Source organism: Mus caroli, chromosome 12 (assembly GCF_900094665.2).
Source record: "Mus caroli chromosome 12, CAROLI_EIJ_v1.1, whole genome shotgun sequence".
Lineage (NCBI taxonomy): Eukaryota > Metazoa > Chordata > Mammalia > Rodentia > Muridae > Mus > Mus caroli.
Genome location: NC_034581.1, coordinates 1,675,334 through 1,700,877, shown reverse-complemented (window position 1 = coordinate 1,700,877; position 25,544 = coordinate 1,675,334). Strand labels below are relative to the sequence as shown.

Here is a 25,544-nt window from a genome sequence, read left to right as displayed (position 1 = left end):
GGCCGACCTTGGCTACATGGGGAGTTTGTGTGCCTAGTGCCTGCTCAAGGCCGACCTTGGCTACATGGGGAGTTTGTGTGCCTAGTGCCTGCTCAGGCTGGAAGAGGACATTAGATCCTCTGAAACTGGAATTACAAACAGTTGAGAACTGCCGTGTGGTGGCAGGAATTGAACTGAGGTCCTCTGCAAGAGCAGCCAGTGCTCTTGATCATTGAGCCATCCCTCTGGCCTCGCCATTAGTCTTTTAATAGTATCCTTTGAGCAGAAGTTCTTCATTTTTTGTAGTGATGTCATACTAATCAGTCTTCACGCTTACATATTTTTCTGTGTTCACTTCAAGGAATCTTTCACTCTATTGTGAAGATACTCGTGTATTCATGTTTATTTATCACATAGTAGAAATGGTGGTGGTGGTGTTTCGTTTTCTTTTCTTTTTATTGTTTTGTCATTTGAGACAGGGTCCCATGTGACTGAGGTTGGCTTTGAATTTGTCCTATAGTCAAGGCTAGCCTTGAACTCCTGGTCCTCCTGCGTCCAGCTAAATGTTGGGATTACAGTGCATACCATCGTGCCTAGCTACTTTCTAGAAATTCTGAATGGTAGGATGCCTACTACTCCTTTATTATTTTTTATTTTATTATTCATATTTAGGTCTATGATTCATCTAGAATTGACTCTTATGTTTAGAGGTGGTAGAGGTTTAAGTTCAATTTTTTTTTCCCCAATGTGGATATAGATTCAATCCAGCAATGTTAATCCAAAAAGTCATCCTTGATTTGTTGTATTAAAGAAACATCTTTGCAAAAGAAGTCAACATATTTATGTGGGCCTGTTTCTGGGTTGTGTAGCTTTGTCTGAAATCACAGCCTCAGATAGCTGCTACACAGTTTCCAGTAGATTCAACTTTATGAAAGCTGAAGGCATTGGGGAAATGGGAAAGGCAGTCTATAAATGGATTGTGCATGTGCACATATTCAAGCATGCATTTGTCCAAGGGCCTATCTGTATGAATATATGTAGGTCTGTCGATCTAAATATTTTCTAAGCATCTGTTTGACCATCAGGGCTTCTCTCCTGTGTGTCTGTGTGTAAATGCATGTGAGCATGCATAAATATCTCTGTGAATGTGACTATCTTAGCAACTGTGTATATGCATGAGTTTGTGTTTGATCTCTGTAGCATCCATCTGTGTGTATCTCTGGGTAGCCAGAAGGATTTTTCCTTTGCTACATTTAGAACTCAGGGCAGGAGCCCAGTCTATTCTACCCAGAAGGTAGGTAAATAAGACTCCCTAGTACACATTCAAGCTGTAGGAATTCAGAAGTAAAATAATAGATGCTCAGATACTTGTAAGCTGGCAAAGCTAGATGTGTGGAAAATATGAGGCCTATTTCTCCAATATCACACAGTGTTAGTGCTGAAGTCAAAACCCTGTCTAACTGGGTGTGGTGTCTCACACCTGAGATTTGGCACCTGGAAACTCCTGCAAGTTCGAGGCCAGCCAGACTATATACTGAACTCCAGGCTAGCCTGGGCTACAGCCTGAAAGTAGTGTAAAAGGTTTAGAAGGTATGGAGGAACTTGAGAATGGTGTGCTCTGAATCGGTAAGGAGGGGGGGTACGAGGGGAGAGAGAACTTAAAGGCAGGCATTGTTAGCCTTGGGCTTTTGGATTCTGCTCTGGGAGCTATTGAAGTTTTCTAAGCAGGGAAGGAAATATGATCAGAATTGTGGGGAAAAGGAAAATCTGTCCACCTAGAGAGAGGAAGACTGGTGAGGAGTAGACTCGACAGTTTGGAGGCTGGTCCAGTCCACAGGTGAGCAGTGGAGGTGACGCCATGACACCACAGGTGGCAGTAGCAGAGACTGAAGCTGGATTCCAAAGAGATATAAGACTTAGAGGGTGAGGCAGAGAGATGGGTCCACGCTTCCTGCTTGACAGCAGGGCTGATGGGAGGGTCGAAGAAGAGTGGGTTTGTGCAGAAGAGGAGTGGTGTTTAGACATGCTGGGTCTAACTGCTGGTTCACTCATACCCAGGGCTCTTTTCTGCCCTCTTCTTACTTGGATAGGAATGCTTCAAAATGGCAAGAAATTTGATTCATCCAGAGACAGAAACAAACCTTTCAAGTTCAGAATTGGCAAACAGGAAGTCATCAAAGGCTTTGAAGAAGGCACTGCCCAGGTAGGCTAAGGATGGATACGAAAGGTTTTAAGGAGGCTGAGGACTCAACTACGTGGGTTTTAGGAGGCCCTGAAACAGACATCGCTCATGCTGCCTTAACACCTCCTAGTGCTCACCCTGGCTCTGTCCTTCTCCTCTTCTGTGACTGACATGCCTATGTCTCACCCCAGGCATTCCTCCTAGGATTGCTTGAGCAGGCTGAAAAAGCCAACAAGCTGTGTGAGCTAAGAAGAGCTAGAGATGGATAAGCCAAGAGGTGCTTTGGGGTTTGCTCTTTACAGTTTTAAAGCTATTCCAGACATAAAAATATTCTATATAATTTTCACCAAATGTTAACCTGTATAACCATACTGCAGTGATGCAGTGATTGAAGTAGAACATTAACATCAATACAACATTAGCCAGTCAACTCTGATTTTTGGTATTCTTTGAAATTCAAACCTCACAGCTCTCTTCCTAGCGACGTCCAGTGGGTTGACAGTGCTGGTGGGCCGTGGCTCCGGCCGTGGCTCCGGCCGTGGCTCCGGCTCTCCCTCAGCTTGGAAAGTCAGAAGATGTTTCATTCCTGTAGCTCTGCCTCTATCACCTCGATGTGGCCTTAAGTCACCGAATCTTAACTGTTCCTGTCACAAGTACATTCCTCAAAGGCTACCTCTGAAGAGGACCAGGGACAGCTATGAGCAGGCACAAGCATTTGAGCCTTTGCTCAATAAAAAAAAAGCATTGCTGGATAACCAATAACACTGGTTGCTTGGATGAGTCTGAGGCTACTTTGTGGCTGTTAACTGCCTTATAGTCAGGACTATTTCGAGACAGAATCTGCATGTTTAATCTCTTAGCTAAAGTTTAGTGTGCCCCCAATACAATTAATCTCAGATCTTTGGAATTACCCTAAAGATGGTTTTGGGGGAAATGCCATAGTTATCTTACTTTTTTCTTTTAAATCAAGCTGGGTCCTCTTTCTCCTCTCCCCATCTGCCCCCATCCCTGCTAGATGAGCTTGGGGCAGAGGGCGAAGCTGACCTGCACCCCTGATGTGGCCTATGGAGCTACTGGCCATCCCGGTGTCATCCCTCCCAATGCCACCCTCATCTTTGACGTGGAGCTGCTCAGCTTAGAGTGAAGGCAGGAAGGAAATCGAGGTGGCTGGAGATGGCCCCTGCTCTGTCCTAGCCTGCTCTCTCTGCCACTGGGACGGCTCCTCCTATGTAGGGCTCTTGATCAGTGTGCTCACCCCACCGCCCCTCCACATTATCTGTTCTTTCTACCCATCGTGCTCTATATGTGTCAGCCATTTTATCGTCCCCACACACCTCTGCTTGAGAAAACCTTAGTTCAGATCCAAACATTTCAGACTGCACATTTTGTGCGATGCATGTAGTAGCCATTCCTGATCATAGGACACAGATCTTGTTTGCACAATCTATATTGCCTTACCTGCACTTAAGCCGGACATACAAGGTGCTCAGACATGTGCTGTACATGGTTACACGGAGGGACTTGAGCCAGTTACCTTTGCTGTCATTTCTTATCTTCTGTTGGCTGCTCACTTTAAGCACTGCCCTCTTTGGAAATAATATGTAAAATAAAGGCTCTGTGCTTGGCATCTTCCTGTTCATCATGTTGTGGGAGGTTCTTTAATGACACACACGCCAACTACCCTTGGTGAAAAAGAGTGAAAGGGGACTTCCAAGTGGCTGAGAATGTATATAACAGCTTCCTGAACAAACTGCGCGTGCCAGACCTGTGGTGGACCTTTAGACAGGGTGACATAGCCCAGGCTGACCTAGAACTCCCTAGCTGGCCTCCTGGCTGCGGGTATTACAGGTGCATATAGATTACTACCAGGTCTAGTTTTACTTTTTAAATAAAATTATCACAAATCCTCTAGGCAACTTTGGAAGTTAGCTTCTACCCTACTAAACTCACCAGCTCGGAGTCCTCTACATAAATGACCCAGCATCCTAGCAATTCCATGTGGGATTTGATCCCCCAGGGTGGTCCTGCAATTTCATCTGTTTGAAGAGATTGAGGGAAGAGCCTCCCTCACTAGACAGGAGCTGTGTGCACCTGAGCACATGAATATGTTAAAGGCTTGAAACCTTGGACTCACTCACTCTGGGAAGTAATTTTTGAAAAAAAATAAAGTGTGGTTCTAGGCTTGTTTTCATAGGCAACATTTTGTTACATCTGGATTTGCTCTAGTTTACCTTGAAGAATTCTGATAACAATGCAGAATGTATCTGTGTGTGCCACAGTGTGCCCGAGTGTGCCCAAATGCAGGTGCGATCCTCAAGAGCCATCAGTCTTGTTCATTTATTTACTTATGTATTTATTTGAGACAGAATCTCACTGTGTAGCCCAGGCTGGCCTTGAACTCAAACAAACAGAGATTTATCTGCCTCTGTCTCCCAAGTGTTGGGATTAAAGGTGCACTGGTTTGCATTGTGTAACATTCTGTGAAGGATATGGACCACAACTGGGGCTATTTTATCTCCCATTCATCCCCAGGAAGTCATGCATGAATCCCTCTGCTGAGACCGAGGGCTTCACGAAAAGGTAGTGCTTTGGATGAAATGATGAATGGAAAGGACGTACCTTGCTTTTACTCATCCATAACCAAAGGATGCTGTACCCATTCCTTCTTGGGGTATCTCCTCTGAAATGTTCTGCTTCCTTACTCTCCTTGACGACTCCAATACCTATAGTTGCTCAGAACGCAGTCTGTACAGAAGACACAGCATGCTGGCTGCTGTGACACCAATAGGATGAGCAAAAATGACGACACCAAAGACTATTTCATGGGCTCTCTGCAGGGCACACAAAAGATCTGTCTATGGTAGTATAGCCTGGGTGGCAAGAGGCTATAATGCCACCTACTAAGAAACCCTAAAAATGCACATTTACTAGCTAGCACATGAAGGATACATGAGGCTTTACAGGTAAGCTGAGAAATGACTGCTTTCTCAAGTCTTTGGAAGATGATGCAGAAAATCATGACACATGCCAAAGATGGTATCCCGAGAGAGCCATTAAAGGTTGGTAAGCAATAGACCAGTATTTAGATCCATGTCCTATCAGTTGTTTTCAAACTGCTGCTAAATCAATCTCATGTGTTGTTGGAAACTTGACTCAGCTCACTGAAAGCAAAGCAACTTGGACACACCTGCCCAGGAGAATCCAGGGACACCATTTGCCCCACTTTCTGTCCTTTGAGAAAGAAGTTCACTGAGTAGCCTAGGCTGGTCTCAAATGTCCGACTCTCCTGCTTCTGCCTCTCGAACGTTCGGATTATAGGTGTGCGCCACCGGCCACCATGTTCAGCTCTGCCCCTTACACCTAACTTGGTTTTAAAAACTGAACTTTAGATGGCTGGTACCCAAGACAATCATCAACTAGAACCCTAGATTTAGCAATGCACCCCCTGCAGAGAGGCTCAGTGTCTCGCATGTCTAAGCGCTTGTAATTAAATCACAGAATTCCAAACAATCAGAAGTGAATTTGTTTTCTGTAGTGATGGCGTGTGCCACCATGCCCAGCAATTTCTTCATTTCTGAGTGAGTTTTGAAAAGGCAGTACAAAACCTACAAAGTGGCCTATTTCCTTAAAAGTAATAACAGACTTTAAATGCATTTAAAAGTAGCCACTGACACTAGTCAGTCTATGTAGCCTTCAAAGTGACTCTAGATTCTGGGTATACAAAACAATCAGTTCACACATCTCCATTTGGCCCATGCCTGAACTATAAAAAGAAAATTTATAGCTATCTTCTCCTAAGCTGTCAAGCCACAATGAATGTGACAATTATTACAGTCTTCCCATGTCGTGGAAACTCCTACAACTAAGCATTTATGGCAAAGATATATTGTGAGCTAAGTCCAAAATATATAGATCGTAACTATAGCCTTGGCCAAGAAATAGCACCATTCTCTAAAACAGCTTGCTCTCAGATCTGAGTCATTACTTCTGTGATGGACCTCTGTTGTAAGGACAAGTGTTGCCACACTGACAGGTGTCTGGGTCTCTGTGGCTCTCATACCAGACCTTTCATGTCCTTGTTTTTTGAGACAGAGTCTTACTCTGTAATCCAGACTGGCTCAGAATTTACAGCGGTAAGCTCCTGGTGATGCTCCTGCCTCAGCTTTCCCATGTGCTGGGATTAGAGCTGTGCACTATACTAGCTTTTGCTTTGTTTTGTTTTTTTGGTTTTTTGAGACAGGGTTTCTCTGTAGCTCTGGCTGTCCTGGAACTCACTCTGTAGACCAGGCTGGCCTCGAACTCAGAAATCCACCTATCTCTGCCTCCCAAGTGCTGGGATTAAAGGTGTGCACCACCACTGCCCGGCTTATGATGAAAGCATTCTCATGAAAGCATTTTATTCAACCAACAGGATGAATTTGGGTGTCATCATGTGTGACCTACTCGTTGGGTTGTCATTAATTATAACAAGTCTACTGTAGGCAGAGGCAGGAAGAAATCTCTATGAGTTGGAGGTCAGCCTAGTGGACATGGAGGGATCCTATTTCAAAAACAAGACAAACAAGTCTACAAGTTCCTCTGGCTCAGAGTTTGGCAAAGGCATTTGCTATCAAGCCTGACGACCTGAGTTCAATCCCTAAGACCCACCTGGTGGAGGAAGACTCAGCTCCTACAAGTCATTCTGATTCTGACATATGTCACACACACACACACACTAAATATGTCACATCCACACACACAATAAATATGTTACATCCACACACACACAATAAATATGTCACATCCACACACACAATAAGTATGTCACATCCACACACACAATAAATGTCACATCCACACACACACAAACACAATAAATATGTACACATACACACAATAAATATGTCACATACACACACACAATAAATATTTACACATCCACACACACAATAAATATGTCACACACACACAATAAATATGTACACATCCACACACACACGCAATGTCACATACACACACACGCAAACACAATAAATATGTACACATCCACATCCACACACAATAAATATGTACACATCCACACACACAATAAATATGTCGCATCCACACACACACAATAAATATGTACACATCCACACACACACACAATAAATATGTCACATCCAAACACACAAACACAATATGACAAATCCACACACACACATCCACACACAATAAATATGTACATATCCACACACACACTAAATATGTCACATCCACACACATACACAAACAATATGTACACATACACACACACAATAAATGTCACATACACACACACAATAAATATGTCACATACACACACAATATATACACATCCACGCACAAACACACAATAAATATGTCACATCCGCACACACAAAAACAATAAATACGTCAAATTCACACACACTCATCCACACACAGTAAATATGTACATACACACACACACACTAAATATGTCACATACACACACACAATAAATATGTACATATCCACACACACAATAAATATGTACATATCCACACACACACAATAAATGTCACATCCACACACATAAACACAATAAATATGTCACATACACACATAAACACAATAAATGTCACATACATACACAAACACACAATGTCACATACACACACATACAATAAATATGTCACATACATACACAAACAATGTCACATACACACACATACAATAAATATGTCACATCCACACACACACACACAATATGTCACTTCCACACACACATACACACATACAATAAATGTCACATCCACACACACAAACACAATAAATACATCAAATCCACACACAATATGTACATACACACACACACTAAATATGTCACATCCACACTAAATATGTACACATCCACACACACACGTCACATCCACACACACACACACAATAAATATTTCACATCCACACACATAAGCACAATAAATGTCACATACACACACAAAATATGTCACATACATACACAAACACACAATAAATGTCACACACACACATATACAATAAATATGTCACATCCACACACACACACACACTAAATGTCACATCCACACACACATACAATGTCACATCCACACACACACAAACACAATATGTACACATCCACACACAATAAATATGTACACATCCACACACAGACACACACTAAATGTCACATCCACACATATCCACACAATAAATATGTACACCCCCCCCACAATAAGTATGTACACATGCAAACACACAAATATGTACACATACATACCCAATTAACATGTACACATCCACACACAATAAATGTCACACACACAATGTACACACACACAATGTACACATACACACAATATGTCACATCCACACACACACATACAATATGTACACATCCATACACACACACACTTAATATGTACACATCCACAGACACAAACACACAATGTCACATCCACACACACAATATATACACATCCTCACACACACACAGTTACATCCAAACACACACATACACAATAAATATGTACACATCCACACACAATAAATATGTACACATCCACACACACACACAATAAACATGTACACATCCACATACAATAAATGTTACACACACACACACACAATATGTACACATGCAAACACTCAAATATGTACACATCCACACCCAATTAACATGTACACATCCACACACAATGTCTCACACACACACAATGTACACATCCACACACACTTAATATGTACACATCCACAGACACAAACACACAATAAATGTCACATCCACACACACACACACAATAAATATGTACACATCCTCACACACACAAATATGTTACATCCAAACACACACATACACAATATACACACATCCACACACAAGAAATATGTACACATCCACATACACACAATAAATATGTACACATTCACACAAACACTAAATATGTACACATCCACACACACACAATAAATGTCACATCCACACACAATAAATGTTACATCCACACACACACAATAAATATGTACACATTCACACACACACAATATGTACACGTACACACACACACACAATATGTACACATCCACACACAATAAATGTTACATACACATACACACACACAGAGTAAATAAACAAGTGTTACAAGAGAAAGAGAAAAGTCAGTGTTCTAGGCCTCAGGGGTTTTTTTTGTTTGTTTGTTTTTTGTTTTTCGAGACAGGGTTTCTCTGTGTAGCCCTGGCTGTCCTGGCACTTTGTAGACCAGGCTGGCCTCGAACTCAGAAATCCGCCTGCCTCTGCCTCCCGAGTGCTGGGATTAAAGGCGTGCGCCACCACGCCCGGCTTAGGCCTCAGGGTTTTAAGGCTGTGAGCAGACATCATGACCAAGGCAAGTTTTATAAGGACAACATTTAACCTGAGCTGGCTTACAGGTTCAGAGGCTCAGTCCATTATCATCATGATGGCACCTAGGCAGGCCTGGTGCAGGCAGAGCTGAGAGTTCTACATCTTCACCTAAGGCTGCTAGTAGAAGACTGACCTCCAGGCGCTAGGGTGAGGTCTTTTTTTTTTTTTTTTTTTTTTTAAGGCAGATTCATTGGGAAGCTGCACTCAGGTGAGTTCACTGGCCCCAAGAATTGAGGTCAGGGGGGTCATCATGGGGCAGGGGAAGGGGGAGGGGAAAGAGAGCAGAGAGAGACTAAAATCTACTATGAGGGGCTTAAAGCCCATGCTCTCAGCAACATAGCACTCCACTGAGGTTACACTGCTAACAGCAGGGCGCCCCAGGCCGAGCATCCCCACCACAAGCACCTCAGTCCTCAGCTCGTCTATAACCCTACATGGCTTTCTCCTCATTTGTTTTTTTACTGATATTACGAAAAAGAAGTGAGAAGTTTAACCGAAAACACTGACACATACAAAAAAGCTACAAGTTTATTAACATCTTTTCTAATGCTAGAAAACTTCCACACGAGTCATTCTAGCTCTCAAATAAGAAGTCACCGTATTCAGTACTAGTTACAAAGGAAGAGAACAGGGAGCCAGGGCCACGCGTGGCTGCTAGTCACTTGGGAGGGTCTGTGTTGATGCCATACTTCTCCTTGAGAAGTTTCAGCTGCTCCTCCTTCTTCTTGGTGTCCATCTTCTGAAATGCCTACAAGCATGACAAGCACCACGGTTAACGGGGACTGAGCTACACAGCTAGCTCACCAGCAGCACTAGTCTAGAGGGAACCCCACACCCAGCACCAGCCTCTCTGTAGAGTGGGCTGCACTCACCCGGTTAGCATTGTAATACAAAACCACAAGGTATCTGTTACAAACGTTGAATCCTGATAGGTGGTCGCAGGCATTCTTAGCATCAAAGATGTCTTCATAGACCACATAGGCTGTTCCTCTGGTTTCAGGTGTATTCCCTCTGCACAACAGTTAGAAGACAGTTACCTAAGCATCAACAATTTCCAGTCTTTTTGAACCTGTAACTGGGTCTTGTTTATTTTGGCACTGAAATTTTAAAACTACAAAGGACATATCCAAGCCCCCTGTTCCAAGTGCTCTCTCTACTGCTGGGCTCTACTCTCAGCCCTGTAAGAACTGATTGGAGACAACAGAAATAAGTGTAAGTAATTTGAAATCAACCTGAAAAAATAGCCGAGGGAACAAACACTATGACTAGATAAGCTAAAGGAGCGTGTACTTTTTAAGCTAATGTGCTTTGAAGTGGAATATCTTAACACTAAGAGCAAAGCTGCATACACATGAGCCCAATCAAAGCTGTGTGAGACCAGCACACACTGTGCTCAGAGTAACTCCTCAGGCTTGACGTGGAACAGTACCTAGGACTGATGGCCTGCTAGCCAGTAATGGCTGATCAAGGCTCTCGTGTTCACTGTGCAGCCTTCGGCAGGGGAAACAGCTTCTGCTCAGAGGACAGAAGCAGTGCTACCTGTGAGTCTGGCAAAATGCTGGCAGGTGGGGCCCGTATCCACCTGCAGGATCCTCCTAGGATCACTACTCCCTGCCTCATCTTCTCTTGGCCCCCGGGCTTCCTCAGAGAGCTGGGTAAGTGAGAGAAGCCACAGGAGCCCTGATCTGCAGGCATCGCGTGGCCAAGGTCAATGTGTACAGTTGTCAGGGAGCCCACTTCCCAATGGTCTGGAATATAAAATAGACCCCTTATGCAGCCATTGGATGAGGTTTGGGACTGTGGGCTGACTCTTCACCTGCCAATACTCATCACATAGTAGGTGAACCAAAACACTATTCTGGCTCAGAAGGACAAGTAAAGGCATGTAAAAGTCTCACTTCAAAATCATACCTTTGGAGCTGGGAGGTGGTAGCACACACCTTTAATCCCGGCACTTGGGAAACAGAGGCAAGGGAATCTCTGAGTTCAATGCCAGCCTGGTCTACAGAGTGAGTTCCAGAACTATTACACACACACACACAAAAACCTGTCTGGAAAATCAAGAACCACCAAACCAAAAATCAAATCTCTGGGCATGGTAGCAGATACCTTTAATCCAAGCACCTGGGAGACAGAGGCAGGTGGATCTCTCTGAGTTCAAAGCCAGTTTAAGTTTACATAGTAAGCTATGCAGAGACCCTGTCTCAAAATAGCACCCCCATCCCCAAAAGGGACAGGGAGTCAGCATCTTTTGCTGTGGAAACACAGTGAACTCCTATTCCTCCTCTCCAATCTAGACCCTGCTCAGAGGCAGGAAGAGAACGGATGGAGGTGGTGGGTGTGGCTAGGGAGTCCAGGGCTGATGCCAGGATCTGACAGGGGATGTTTGTTTCAGACAAACACTCCCTATGTGGTCTACACTGCCCTTACCTTGAACTTGTAATCCTCCTGCCTCAGTCTCCAGGACATTACCATGTCCCATTCAAGGAGGGATTTTTATATGTTTTATTCTCTTGGTATAGTAATAACTATTAACAGTTTAATCATTTTCAGTATTGTATTAGGTATGCAAGTTGAGAACTGTCCAAAGAGGGGTGGGGAAGTCTGCGTTCCTTAAGGGCAAAGTTAAGTTTTTTTTTCTTTTTTCCCAGACAAGATCTCCATATGTAGCCTAGGTTGGCTGCAAACTCATTCTACCCATGTTAGCCTCCCAAGTACTGAAATTCCACCCAACCCAGCTTAAAAGTGGTAATATGTTTTATTACCATAGTGCCTTGCAACATACTGCACTTGCTAACATTCATTTGAAAGCTAGAGATCTACTTTCTACCATCACTACCATCACTACCACCACCACCACATCACCTCCTCCTTCTCCTCCTTCTCCTCCTCCTCATCGTGTGCATAAGCACTGGGTGAATCATGTGCCACAGCATGTGTGTGACGGTCAGAGAATGTCTTGAGTTACTTCTGTCTTGCCACTTTGGGTTCCCAGCAGGAGAACCTGCTGTTACCTGTTTGAAGCAGCCCACTATTCCCTTATTAATTGGTCCATGCATTCATCTTCTATGAAGCTCTCTCCTCCTATTTCTTCTTAAGAACTGCAATAGGGACAAAGCCTAACCCACATTCTTTTTTTCTTTTTTCACGTTCCAGGGAATAAACTGGAGTCCTATCACGTACTAGGCAAGTGTTCTACAACTGAACTATAACACCTTTAATTCCAGCACTCAGAAGGCAGACACAGGCAGATCTCTGAGTCTACAGAGTTCCAGGACAGCCATTGCTACACGGTGAAACCCTACCTCAAAAAGGAAAACAAAACAAAAAACTGTGCATGTTCTGTGTGGAGGTGTTTATATGTAGAGCAGGTGCCCTTGGGAAGCCAGACGTGATATACGACCCAACTGGAACCAGAGCTACAGGCAGCTGTGAGCCACCCAAAGTGGGTGCTGGGAACAGAACTTTGGGCCCTCTGGAAGAGTGGGAAGCGCTCTTAACCCCAGAGCCATCTTTCCAACCCCTATGAAGGACTTTAATAGGAAAGGTAACAATGTTAAAAGGCTGTAAAGAATACAAAGTACCATGTGACAATTACATGTCAGGTAGAGTGATCAGTTGTCCTGGTGCATGAAGAAGCATGGCTAGGTTTTTACCAAATTCCACTGTAGAAAGTCAGTACTAGCTGCACTCAGGAGGCAGAGGCAAGCCAGTCTCTGAGTTTGAGGCCAGCCTGGTCTACAAAGTGAGTTCTAGGACAGCCAGGGCTACACAGAGAAACCCTGTCTGGAAAAACCAAACAAAACAAAACAAGTATGAATCCCAGATCATATGGAGCCACATGAGGAAAGGAGAGCTGGGACAGGGGAAACCTCTCTGAAAAGTCTTTCCCGAAGCTGAGACTAGGCTGAGAAGGAGCCGGTCAGAGCGGCTGTGCTGAGCAGCCCGAGAGAAGCTTGGAAGCCAAGGCCCTGAGCTACTGTGGCTCCGCTCATCCTTTGGCTGCCTCTACTACCAAGCTGTAACCCCTGCCGTATTGAATTTGCTACACTTTACTGCCCAGACTGGTCTCAAACTTGCAGTCTTTCTGCCTCTGTCTCCAATGTGGCTCTGATTACAGGTGTGTTCTACCATGACTAGTTCTTTTTTTTTTTTTTTTGGTTTTTTGAGACAGGGTTTCTCTGTGTAGCCCTGGCTGTCCTGGAACTCACTTTGTAGACCAGGCTGGCCTCAAACTCAGAGATCCACCTGTCTCTGCCTCCGGAGTGCTGGGATTAAAGGCGTGTGCCACCATGCCCGGCTACCATGACTAGTTCTTATGTTGTGGCTTTGGTAGCATTCTCTAACTCTGACTTAAACTTCTCTCAAGTGAGTGCTATAAGTAAGCTTTATAATGCCTTCATAAATTAATCACAGCCATGCTTTTATTTTATTTATTCATTTTCTTTTTATTGAGGATTGAACTCAAGGCCTTGCACACTCAACTAATAAGCTGTACCTCCAGTCCTATTCATTTGCGCGCGCGTGTGTGTGCGCGCGCGCGCGTGCGTGTGTGTATGGGAGGTTACTATGGATCATGCAGCAATGCTATCAACACAAAGCCTGGAGGCTGTCACCTCTGCCAAGAAAGACAGTTGAGTTCGTGGGCAGTAGCATGAGCATGTATTAACTAAAAAGCCTTAGGAGTAAGTAAGGGATGGACAGAGAAGGCTCCGTGGCTTTATGGAGAGTGACTGGATGTACAAACTGTGCAACTTGACCCAAGCTCATGGACAACTGAAGCCGAGACAGATGAAGCACTCTGCCCAGTCTTACTTAAACTTGAACTCAGGTCTAACAACCGATGCAGCCCATTTATCACACTGCCTTCTCATTGAGGACCAAAGGGCCACCATCCAAGTTATCTTACAGAAGAAAGAAAATCTAGCTGCTTGGCACATGGCTAGTTACAGGCATTAAAGGCAAACCCTTGTTTCCTGGCTCTCAAATCAGAGACTATCTACATATTATTATTTGTTCTTTGAAGGACCTAGAATTCTTGCATTCCTCAAAATACAGACAAAATGTATTCAGTAGGGATTACAAAGCCCTTAGCAGCTGTTCAGAGGATTGAGACCTTCTAAAGAGAGCACTCCTTCTATGGTATTTTTGCTTCATCTTCATTTGGCTACTAATGGGAATCCATTACAAATGATGGTATATTCCCAGGAAGCAGTTTACTCCCAGGAGAGATGGTGGTCGTTTGAAAGCAAAGGCTTCAGGTTCTCATGGTCTTAAAAGCCAGGAAGGGGCTCTGAGGTTATAAAAAGAAAATCTTCAGCTTGACTTGAGCTATGGTCTTAAAAAAATCAGGCTGACTCAAAATCACTGTATAGATGAGAATCACTTTCAACCCTTGCCTCTACGTACAAACTGAGATTACAGGCGTGGCCCACCATACTTACTACAGAAAACTTATAAAAAAAAATATAGTTGGGTTGGGATTATAGCTCAAAGGTCAGTGCCTGCCTAGCATGTACAGGGTCCTGGGTTCAAACCCACAGGACCTTTTCAATGGTGCCTTCCTGAAGAGAAACATTATGACTAAAAAAATAAAAGCTTTAAAAATCCTTCCAGAGGGACCCTTAAATGGCACAAGTTTAGGTACTGTAGTTTAATGGTTTGATTCAGAATTAGAAGATGTTATCACTAAATATTACATGATATTAGAAAGGAACTTTTACTCAAGGGTCTTATAGTCTCACTGCAAAGCAGACACATCACTACATACCATACAGTGCAGTCCTGCTGCAAGCTACAACTCGGAGATTACAGATTAGACAACCATATCCTTTAAGTGATATTATGTCTTAGAAAAACTTACACTCTGATTTGACGAATAGGTCCATATTTCCCAAATATATCATACATTTCTTCTGCCGTGATTTTGTATGGCAAATTCCTTATATACAAAATCCGATTTACTTCAGGTGGGAGGCGAATCTAAAATGAGAAATAAGGATCATTATACTGAAGGAGAGCAGTGCGGTCATGGTAAAGACCCCAGTGATGCCAAAGAAGAAGCCAAGAGTAAGAACTACCACCGGATGCTCCTCAGGGAGTCAGCAGAGGGAAGACTGTGAGGAGCAAGTAACCTAACAAGGATCCCCAGGTCACTTACACATCCTTAGTGTCTCCTGGAGAAGAAAGGACAGTGAAACCCCACTCATAAGCCTTCTCATGTCTTAGGAACCTGCATCAGTGACTTCTCTTGTTCTTACAGGCTTTCCCTTCCCTCCCACCAGCTTCTAGTCCCCAGTTGAGCAGATGATCTGGTCCTCCCAATCCACACAAAACAAAGTACTGGGCTCCTCTTCACTTGCATCAAACAGTTACTAAGGGCCTTTTTTTTGGGGGGGGGGGGGCTGAGACAGGGTTTCTCTGTGTAGCCCGGGCTGTCCTGGAACTCACTCTGTAGACCAGGCTGGCCTCGAAGTCAGACATCCACCTGCCTCTGCCTCCTGAGTGCTGGGATTAAAGGCGTGCGCTACCACTGCCCAGCTACTAAGTGCCTTTTAAATGTACACAGTGAGCTAGGTATTAAGAGAGATGCCTTGAATGAAAGACAAGGTGTCTACCTTCCCTGCACTTTCCAGCTCTACCTTTTTTTAAATCTTGCTTCTGTTTTCAGTCATGCAGGCTGAAAAGGAAAGTCTGTCCTGACTGACTCATCTTCTTTATAGGACACCCAGACCTGAGCTACCACCTGAAAGTATCTTTACTAACGTCTTTTCATTCCAGCGTTCCTTTGTCAGCCTTCTAGGCGCCTGGCTGTTGTTCCTTTCTATCAGTGACATTGATACTGTGCCCTGGTCTGTGGCTTGTCTTGACCTGCTATACACTCTTCACTCTCACCCTTCTTGTTGTTCCTCCTATCTGTGACAATTGATACTGTGGCCTGGTCTGTTGCCTGTCTTAACCCACTGTATACTCCTCATTCTTAGCCTTCTTCCTCTACAGCTGACTCACAGTTCCCTCTTTGCTACTACAGTCAATTACATACCAGACAAAACATTTTCTTTTTCTTTTTTCTGTTTTTGGTTTTACGAGGCAGGGTGTCTCTGTGTAGCCCTGACTGCTCTGGAACTCACTCTGTAGACCAGGCTGGCCTGGAACTCAGAGATCTGCCTGCCTCTGCCTCCCGAGTGCTGGGATTAAAGGCATTCGCCATCATGCCCAGCTCAGACAAAACATTTTCAGTAATCACTTATTAAACCAACACGACTTTTGGTATGAAGCTAAGTATTATATGAATGAAAGAATAAGATATTTACCCTCAGGCTAGTGAGCTAGCTCAGCATGTGAAAGGCCCTCGCCAGCAAGCCTGGTGACCTGTCAATCCCTGGAATCCACAGGGTAGAGAATTGACTCCCAAAAATTGTCCTCTGGCCTCTACATGTGCTTTGTAGCACATGCACATACACATACACTAATAAATAAACATGAGTGTAAAAACCCGTATCCCTGCCTTCAAATGAGTAGTGCTGATAATTATCAGACAAACTATAAAAGTTTAAGATTTCCAGGTCAAGTTTGATAATCAACAACTGCCACACAAATATATTTCTCCAGTAAATCTGCTTTCTCACTGTGCAAAACACTGTGTAAGTCTCTCTCTTCTCTTCTAAAACTTCACCACCATCACCCCCTGTAAAATTTGAAAAGGCTCTATACTCTTCTGGGCAACATAGGATATGACCCGGGGCTCCACACTTCTTGAAGAAAACAGATATGATCAAATGGTAACTATATATTCCTATTGTAAACTTTATCCATCCATGTCCATCCATCTATTTTTTTCTTCTATTGGTGTACCAACCACTCCCTTCTTTAATTATTTTTGGTTGTCATGGTTTGAGGTGCTGGGAGTCAAATCCAGACTCATGCCTACTAGGCGAGCACTCGATCACTGAGCCACATTCCAGTTTTACTCTGGAATTTTACATATCAGGTCTCTCCCATTATGTTGGTTCACTCTCGTTGGTATATAAAAAGCACTTTAGGTATCTTTAAAACAATTCAATTTCTCTATTAATAAGAAAAATCGCCGGGCGTGGTGGCGCACGCCTTTAATCCCAGCACTCGGGAGGCAGAGGCAGGCGGATTTCTGAGTTCGAGGCCAGCCTGGTCTACAAAGTGAGTGCCAGGACAGCCAGAGCTATAAAGAGAAACCCTGTCTCAAAAAACCAAAAAAAAAAACAAACAAAAAAAGAAAAATCATAGAATCAGCTCTACAGCTTTGTCTTAACTCCTACCATCTTTTCATTTTACAGGAACTAAGTTTTCATTCACTGAAATGATCACATAATCGCGGTTGCCCAAAATCTTCATCAGGATATCCAATGGTCAATTATGTGTCTTTGTTTTGGTGTGATTCTAAGTTTTAACCACTTCTTAATTTCTTGAAAAGTTTTTTTTTTCCTTAAAGGTTTTGGTAACACTCACTGACAACAGTAGAACATAAGCCCGACTAGTCCTTTAATTCACTACTGTGTCCTAACACTTAACACCGGCATGTGGCACACAGTAGTGTTGAATAAATCCAACTGATTAATTGCTTCCCGTATGCAAGACAAGAGACACAGCAGGTGCTTACATATATTAATAGAGAATTCCCAAAGTTCTACATTCGAGAAAAATCCCTGGCTCCAGCTGGCAAGGAACCAAATAGTTTCTCCGCACGTCTTTTTTAACTCAGAAGAGCCTAACGCCTGGTCCTAGGTGTAGGCCTTATGAGGTCACTGATACCTGGGGGGGGGGGGGGGCTCTCAATAGGGGCGGGGCGAAAAGTCGCTCAAGGAACACACCCCTGAGGACGAGCCCAGGATAGAACCTCCTTTGACAGAACTGATAACAAGATTCCCCAACTATGGATGGAGGGACAAAAAACGCTCCCCATGCACGCAGCGACAGCCAAGCAACAACATCACTTCCCTATCACGCAGAAAGCGGGGTACTCACATTCGCCCTCTTAGCCGCTTGCATCGCCATCTTGGCGGGCTGATGTAGGTTACCGTAGGATCCCTCTGGATATTTCTAAACCTGATCGCCTTCGTGGGCGACGCGGCGTCAGATACAGAGTATTTACAGCCAGGTAGTGCCGGAAGCTTTTACAGCAATGCCGGAAAGTCCGCGTCTCAAATTAGGACGCGTTTACGTCCTAGAAAAGATGCTCCAAGTCACACTACAGAGAACGCATTCTCAAGCCGGAAAGCGAAGTAGCGAACTCCAAGGCGCTTCCGGATAGCGGACCGGAAGGGGCGGGGCGAATGCCAAGGGAGGGGAGGTGTTCCGCTTGAGGGGTGTGGCTTAAGGAGCGAGGGGCGGGGTCCATGAGAGAGATCTGACCCAGAGGCTGCGATTTTGCGCCTAGGTCGCGGAGGGGAACCCGTCTCGCCAGCGCTTCCAACAGGGGTCCCAATCTGAACTTTGCTCGGAAGGCCGATCCCCGGGCCTGGGCCTCAGGTCGCGCTTCACCTGACCGTCGAACTCCCTCACCGGGTTCCCGCGGCCCCTGTCCACGCAAACACAGCACACAACCCGTCACATACACCTTTTTATTTACAGGAGCGCACATGGGAAGAGAGGCCACTTCCAAGTTTGCTCGGAGGTCCTCCACTAGGGCAGCTCCAAGACGATTTTGCCCACGTTCCTGTTAGCCTCCACATATTAGCCACTTGAATATAAGTTGCCGGGTAGACTCTATCCAGAACCGGCAGCAGACGTTGGGGTTGTTTGCAGAGAAGGGCAGAATCTGCTCCGTGGAGGTTTTCACCGGTGTTTGTACTAAGGAAAAGATTATTCGCCTGAAGAAAGGCCTTAACCCTGTTATTCCCCATCCTGCCTAGCCCTAATATTCTGAGTATCTAAAACAGCACACCCTTTCACTTCCCATCAGGAAAGAGCATGCTTTCAAATGTGCACTCTCATTCTGTACCAGGTAAGATTGAAGGCTGCAGGAAAATACTAGTGTAAGTGTCAGACTTACATAGCTTAACACAAAAGGAATGCTGAATCCTTATCGCTGCGAAACTGATGGGATATATTCCCAAAGCTGGCTCCTTCTATAATGCTACAGAGGACTTTAGGAACATAAATCTGTTGAAGGTCCAAGCTTACACAAGCTTTCTTGGTATACTGAGAAGAGGTCTACCCTGAAAACAAAGCCTTGGACCTATGTGAGGACTTAATACTATGGCCATGTTTTTGCTCATTCTGATAGAAACATATAAATATGAAGTATAGAAATATGTGGGAGCGTTTAGAGAATTAATTCTCTGAACACAGTTACCAATTGGTACACAAGGTAGCAGACTTATTTATAGGTTCCCTAAAGCAAGCTGTTTGTACAAAGGCAGTTTTCTGGGTGACAATCCTACTTTCTTTCGCTTACCACCCACCTCATTATCCCTAGATCGCAGCAAACTAGAGATCGGACTACCTCATTTAAAAAGTAGTTTTAAAGGCTGGGCGTGGTGGCGCACGCTTTTAATCCCAGCACTTGGGAGGCAGAGGCAGGCAGATTTCTGAGTTCGAGGCCAGCCTGGTCTACAGGACAGCCAGGGCTATACAGAGAAACCCTGTCTCGAAAAACAAAAAACAAAACAAAAAACCCCAAACAAACAAAAAAGTAGTTTTAAAAAACAGGGCCCACTAAAACTAACATCAGCTCCTCCTATTAAGCCACAGAGAGCCTAGCAACCATCAAGAGCCGGGCAGTTGACATTCTTCTCCCAATAGGATCAACGTCAGCATCTTCCAGAGAGAGATCAGTAGTCATGTTAAACGCAAACATGCGTTTCTGAGTACAAAGGCAGTTTGCCTGCCTCTGCCTCCCGAGTGCTGGGATTAAAAGCGTGCGCCACCACGCCCNGCCTTTAAAACTACTTTTTAAATGAGGTAGTCCGATCACTAGTTTGCTGCGATCTAGGGATAATGAGGTGGGTGGTAAGCGAAAGAAAGTAGGATTGTCACCCAGAAAACTGCCTTTGTACTCATAAGGTTTCAAGGTATATCTCTGGACATGTGAGTAAAGATAAACGTAGGTGTGGCTGTGCGTGCCTATAACCCCAGCGCGTGGAGTTTGAAGCAGGGAGAGTTCGAGCTTGAGGCTAGCCTGGGCTACCTAGTGAGGCCTTGCCCGAAAATAACAAATCACTACAAGCGCAGGAGGCAAGTACGGTTGGACCTGAAGCACTGGCTGTAGAAAGACTGTAGTGAGTGGAATTATAATAGCATGTGTTACCTTGTGCATCTCCTACCTGAACCCCTGTTCCCCACCTCATCACAGAGGTGGGAATAACTACACCAAGACCTGGTATTTTATCTCATCTCCCACCCCCCCGCCCCAATAAATCCATTCCGGCATCCAGGCATGGGTAACAGTGGGAAAGAGGAAGTCCTGTTCCAGACCACAGCGCAGACTGATTGATTGTCCACATCTAACTTAGGGGGTCTGTGTAGTGAAAATTTTGATTTCTTTGAAAATCACAGACATATTATGGGAATATGTTTTCATTTTCATCCCAGGTGTGGTCTATGGGCTGCTTTAGATTGTCCACAGCTGCTGACTAGGACTGGCCTTGTGCTCTTGCAGGGGTGGGATTTGTCAGCTGCAGGCAGTTTCTGAGATCACACGATGTTTGGAATTCTGGGGACTCTTCCTTCAAAGGGGAATGTAAATGCTAGGGCCCTGAGAGGCGGGTGAGTTGGATTATCATGGTTTAAGTAGTTGTGCACAGAGAAGAAACAGGAAATTAGGTATCCTGAATGGGAGGATTAAACTTGCCCCAAGGAGAGCAATGGCCCTAACCAGCAGGAAGTAGTCGACCTATGGCTCTGTCCCCCTTCCTGTCTATCCTTGTTTCTCCCCTATCTAGCGTTAGGGGGTTGAAAGGGTAGAAGAAAAGGAATGGAGAAGGGTAGAAAAAAAGAGAACCCACAAAGTAGCCAATGCCGCTACAGGTCTGCAGGGGCTGTCAGCTTTGTTCTCATCTCTCCCTTTCTACTCACAAGGAAAATGGAAAAAGATGAATGGGGGAAAAAAAAGACAGATTTGTGCTAAAATGTAGCTCAGTTGGTATAGTGTCTACCTACCATGCATGAAGCCTTGGCTTTTTGTGATGGTTTGTATATACTTGGCCTAGGGAGTGGCACTATTAGGAGGTGTGGCCTTTGGGAGTAAGTGTGTCCTTGTGGGCGTAGGCTTAAGAGCCTCATCCTAGCTTCCTGGAAATCAGTATTCCCATAGCAGCTTCCAGACGAAGATGTAGAACTCTCAGCTCTGCCTGCACCATGCCTGCCATGAGATGCTGCCATGCTCTAGCCTTGATGATAATTGACTGAACCTCTGAATCTGTAAGCCAGCCCCAGTTAAATGTCCTTATAAGAGTTGCCTTGGTCATGGTGTCTGTTCACAGTAGTAGAACCCTAACTAAGACAGTTTTGACCCCCCAGAGTTACATAATCCAGGCAAGATGGTACACATCTATAATCCCAGCACTCAGGAGATGAGAGGTCAGAGAAACAGAAGCTCAAGGTCACCCTGCTACCGTGAGTTTGAGGCCAGCATGAATACAGGAAACCTTGTCTTCAAAAAAATCCAGATTTGGTATTAGAACACACACACAGACACACCTGCTTCCCGGGTTCCCACCCCAGCCCCTCTTTGACCATCTCTAGATTAGTCTGTGCTGCATCATCTTTTGGTGCCTGCTGAGCTGCGAGTGCCTTACCTTTAATGAATCTTAGAGTTTTCAGAAAAATCTTCTCTATAACTGAATCCAGCTGCAGCCATGAGCTTCCTTGCCATTTGAAGCTTATGCTGGAAGCCAGCTCTAACCAGAAGAACAATGCCAGCACCCCAAGCCAGCTGGATGACATCTGTGCCTGCTTCACTGGATCTCCGTGGATCAGCACAAAGCCTCCAGCCTGAACATGGCCTGGGATGGAAAGCAGAGAAACTGTGGAACTTTCTCTTCTGTCCAAGTATAGAAATAGCCTGTGTACATCAGCTGACCCTTGGACCAAATGCCAAGTCGCTTGCATTTTGAAGGGGAGCATTGACAGTTCTCCATCTCTGCCTCTCTCTTTTCTTTTTCTTTCCTTGTGTGTGTTCCTTATTGTCTCTGATCAAGGGGAAAATGGGCTTTAGTTACAAAAATATTGTAGCCACATCCATCATCTCTATTCAAAATACAAAGTATACTGAAGAAATCCTTTTCTTTTTCATTGTTGAGGACCAAAGTCGGGACCCCTGAGCATGCTAGGAAAATGTTCTACCTCTGAGACACACTCCTAGTCTTCTTCTTCTATTGCCCTGGACCCTAAAGACAAGTCCGCATGATTTGAGGTGCAGATTGCTCCTGGGTCTTGTGTTAAGATATGCACAGACCTCCTATCTGCTAACTTTGGCTCCCAGCCCCCATAGTAAGCCATCTAGCATGGTTTGATGGCCATGGCCTTCAGTGATCCTTCAGGGCAGGGTAATGGGTGTCCTAGAGGATTGCTGGGGCTCAGAGAAGTTGGTTTACTATGGAATGAGCCATGCTATGGAAATGAGCATCAAGCTTTCTCAAGAAGTGACATCTGAAAGGCTGTAGTCCAGACCTCTGGGATGGCTGCAGCTTGAGACACTCAGTTGTGGGATGGGTACAAGGAGAGCTTCAGGGACAGCGAGGCACTGAGCTTTAGCTTCCACCAGGCAGCAGAGCCATGGCCAAATCTCTTCTCTTCCTGTGTCCCTAGCAGCCAGGCTCCAGCTCCAGCTCATCCACATGTCCCAGTTACTCAAGTTCCAAAATGCTACTGGCTCCTGGGGGTGCCACATACTGGCTCAGTCACTGCAGAAAGGAACAGTAAGTAGGGAACATGCTCAGAGACCTGTGTGTCACCAGCCCTGGCCCCTCTTCAACAGCTCTTCCTTTTCTTGGAGAAAAATTTCAGGACGAAGTCCAGTTTTGTGAGTAAGAAAAAAGGAGAGGGAAATGGCTTGGTTTCTGTAAATAAAAAGCCACAGGTCACAAAAATCAGTGGTGTTATAACCGATAGATTCTCAGCTAGATACTTTGTTGAAGCCATTTGTTGTACAAAGGAAGGCGCCAATGTGGGGATGTGGCTTACAAAGATTGCAAAGTAAATTATTAGAGAACCTAGGAACAAAATTGGACTTCTCAGAAATGACTGATATTGGGCTGGAGAGATGGCTCAGTGGTTAAGAGCACTGACTGCTCTTCCAGAGGTCCTGAGTTCAATTCCCAGCAACCACATGGTAGCTCAGAACCATCTGTAATAGGACCCAATGTCCTCTTCTGGTGTGTCTGAAGATAGCTACAGTGTACTCATAATAAATAAATACATCTATTAAAAAAAAGAAATGACTGATATTTAATGAATGACAAACTCTGTTATTGCCCTGGGCCTCAAAGGCTTTAGACCATAACGACTTAACTGCAGTTTTGCATCAGAACCATTTCAAACTACAGTTGCCTGGCCCTGACATGTTCATGTTACAAAGTTCCCTAGCTGATTCTGATGCACATTTCTTTCTCTGTGTGTGCATACACATCTGTGTGTGCGTGCATGTGGAAGCATGTCAATACAGTATCTTCTCAAGTCTTCTCCACCTTATGGTTTGAGTCAGAATCTCTCAGTGAACCCAGAATTATTGGCTCAGCTGGACAGGCTTGCCAGCAAGTCCCCATGGGTTCCTGTCTCTGGGATGACAGGCCCACAGCATTTCTTAGTTGTTGTGCTTACAGTCCAAGGGCAGGTCTTTCTGCTCGCTGCTAAAGCAGTTCACCAACGGAATCATCTTCACAGCCCTTGATGGACATTTCTAATTGATCCCAACCAACAGCTGTGAAGGAAGCACTGTCCTAGTTTATGCAGCCCGGAGATCAAACCCAGAGCTATGCGTGCTAGACAGGCACGCTGCCAGCTGAATTATGTCTCACTCTTCCTTGCTTGTATAAATCTGCTTCGCTTTGTTTGTTTTTGCGATACTGGGGACCTTGAGCATCTTAGGCGAATATTCTACCGTGGAGTTATGCCCCTGGCCCTACATCATTTAATTTTTATAGTACTTGGTTTAACCCTACAACCACCACCACCACAGGATCTTTCTTTGTAGCCCATGTTGGCCTCAAACTTGAAGCGATCCTCCTACCTCATCCTCTACAGTACTGGGATTCTCATTCTTAAACTTGTAGGCTGCCTCGGTGGTGCATGTTTATAATGTCAGCATTCTGGAGACTGAGTTACGGTAGTCTCAAGTTTCAGATTATCCTGGGCTACATACTTTGTTTTAAAATTAAAACAATAAATGAATAAAAGTTACCTGTTAGCATTCCGTCTTATGGTTGGATTTTAACTCTTTCTGAACCAGTGATTTTATCTGGTTCACTTACAGGAGCGTGGGCGAGAGGTTTTTTAAATTGTAACTTATTAATCAGTCCACATTGGTGCACACAGTTGTTTCCCTTGATGCTACCTGAAAGCCAAGCTATTTTCAAGAGTCTGTTAAAAAGAGATCATAGACTAACTAGGCTTTGGATGGGTTAAAATCAAGGCCAGTGAAGAGAAAATCCTAACCAAAGTTTAATTAACAAGCACTTTGTCCAGTTTGGAGTCCGTGTGCACAGCAGTTCTGATAAGTCATTTATGAAATTGGGGGTGGAAATCTAAAGGGACTGTGATTGACTTTGTTCTATGCCTTCCTTGGTGACTCTGTAATATATAAATAGGATTGTCTGAGGAGTTAATTAAGGCCAAATGTACCCCACCCCTTACACACACATCCTCCCTGTTTCAACAAATTGTCCGGGCCGGGCGTGGTGGCGCACGCCTTTAATCCCAGCACTTGGGAGGCAGAGGCAGGCGGATTTCTGAGTTCGAGGCCAGCCTGGGCTACAGAGTGAGTTCCAGGACAGCCACGACTACACAGAGAAACCCTGTCTCGAAAAA

General features: G+C 44.5%; 3 protein-coding genes across 5 annotated transcripts in view; 1 reads left to right on the top strand and 2 right to left on the bottom strand.

Annotated features, from left to right (window-relative positions):
• The window catches only part of Fkbp1b (FKBP prolyl isomerase 1B), a 9,340-nt gene extending 5,532 nt beyond the window's left edge, over positions 1-3,808 (top strand). Inside the window, exons 3-4 of one of the 3 annotated variants that reach the window (XM_029484355.1) lie at positions 2,070-2,182; positions 3,177-3,808. In XM_029484355.1, the coding sequence (XP_029340215.1) occupies positions 2,072-2,182; positions 3,177-3,305 (240 nt within the window). In that variant the 5' untranslated portion in view covers positions 2,070-2,071 and the 3' untranslated portion in view covers positions 3,306-3,808. Of the gene's footprint in view, positions 1-2,069; positions 2,183-3,131 lie in introns of all 3 variants that reach the window. The other 2 variants (XM_021179311.2, XM_021179312.2) reach the window with 2 other exon arrangements.
• A 6,244-nt stretch (positions 3,809-10,052) lies between these two features.
• Positions 10,053-18,822, bottom strand: Sf3b6 (splicing factor 3b subunit 6). Its single transcript, XM_021179404.2, has 4 exons — positions 18,543-18,822; positions 15,406-15,524; positions 10,415-10,553; positions 10,053-10,290 (listed from the first exon to the last, which is right to left on the bottom strand). The coding sequence occupies exons 1-4, from the start codon at positions 18,570-18,572 to the stop codon at positions 10,201-10,203; spliced, it is 378 nt and encodes a 125-aa protein (XP_021035063.1). The 5' UTR covers positions 18,573-18,822; the 3' UTR covers positions 10,053-10,200.
• A 265-nt stretch (positions 18,823-19,087) lies between these two features.
• The window catches only part of Tp53i3 (tumor protein p53 inducible protein 3), a 9,135-nt gene continuing 2,678 nt past the window's right edge, over positions 19,088-25,544 (bottom strand). The window contains 11 exon segments of the mRNA XM_021179540.2: positions 19,088-19,252; positions 19,255-19,314; positions 19,317-19,367; positions 19,978-20,047; positions 20,246-20,319; positions 22,316-22,335; positions 22,337-22,481; positions 22,484-22,560; positions 23,167-23,220; positions 23,222-23,274; positions 23,276-23,414. Of these exon segments, the coding sequence (XP_021035199.1) occupies positions 19,200-19,252; positions 19,255-19,314; positions 19,317-19,367; positions 19,978-20,047; positions 20,246-20,319; positions 22,316-22,335; positions 22,337-22,481; positions 22,484-22,560; positions 23,167-23,220; positions 23,222-23,274; positions 23,276-23,414 (796 nt within the window). The 3' untranslated portion in view covers positions 19,088-19,199.

What these genes read in the sequence shown, in the direction of transcription:
- Sf3b6 (XM_021179404.2), bottom strand. Translation starts at nt 18,572, where the DNA reads ATGGCGATGCAAGCGGCTAAGAGGGCGAAT. An exon ending in AAGCGGCTAAGAGGGCGAAT is followed by an intron (nt 15,525 to 18,542) that starts GTGAGTACCCCG and finishes TTCTCATTTTAG; the next exon opens with ATTCGCCTCCCACCTGAAGT. An exon ending in CCTATTCGTCAAATCAGAGT is followed by an intron (nt 10,554 to 15,405) that starts GTAAGTTTTTCT and finishes ACTGTTGTGCAG; the next exon opens with AGGGAATACACCTGAAACCA.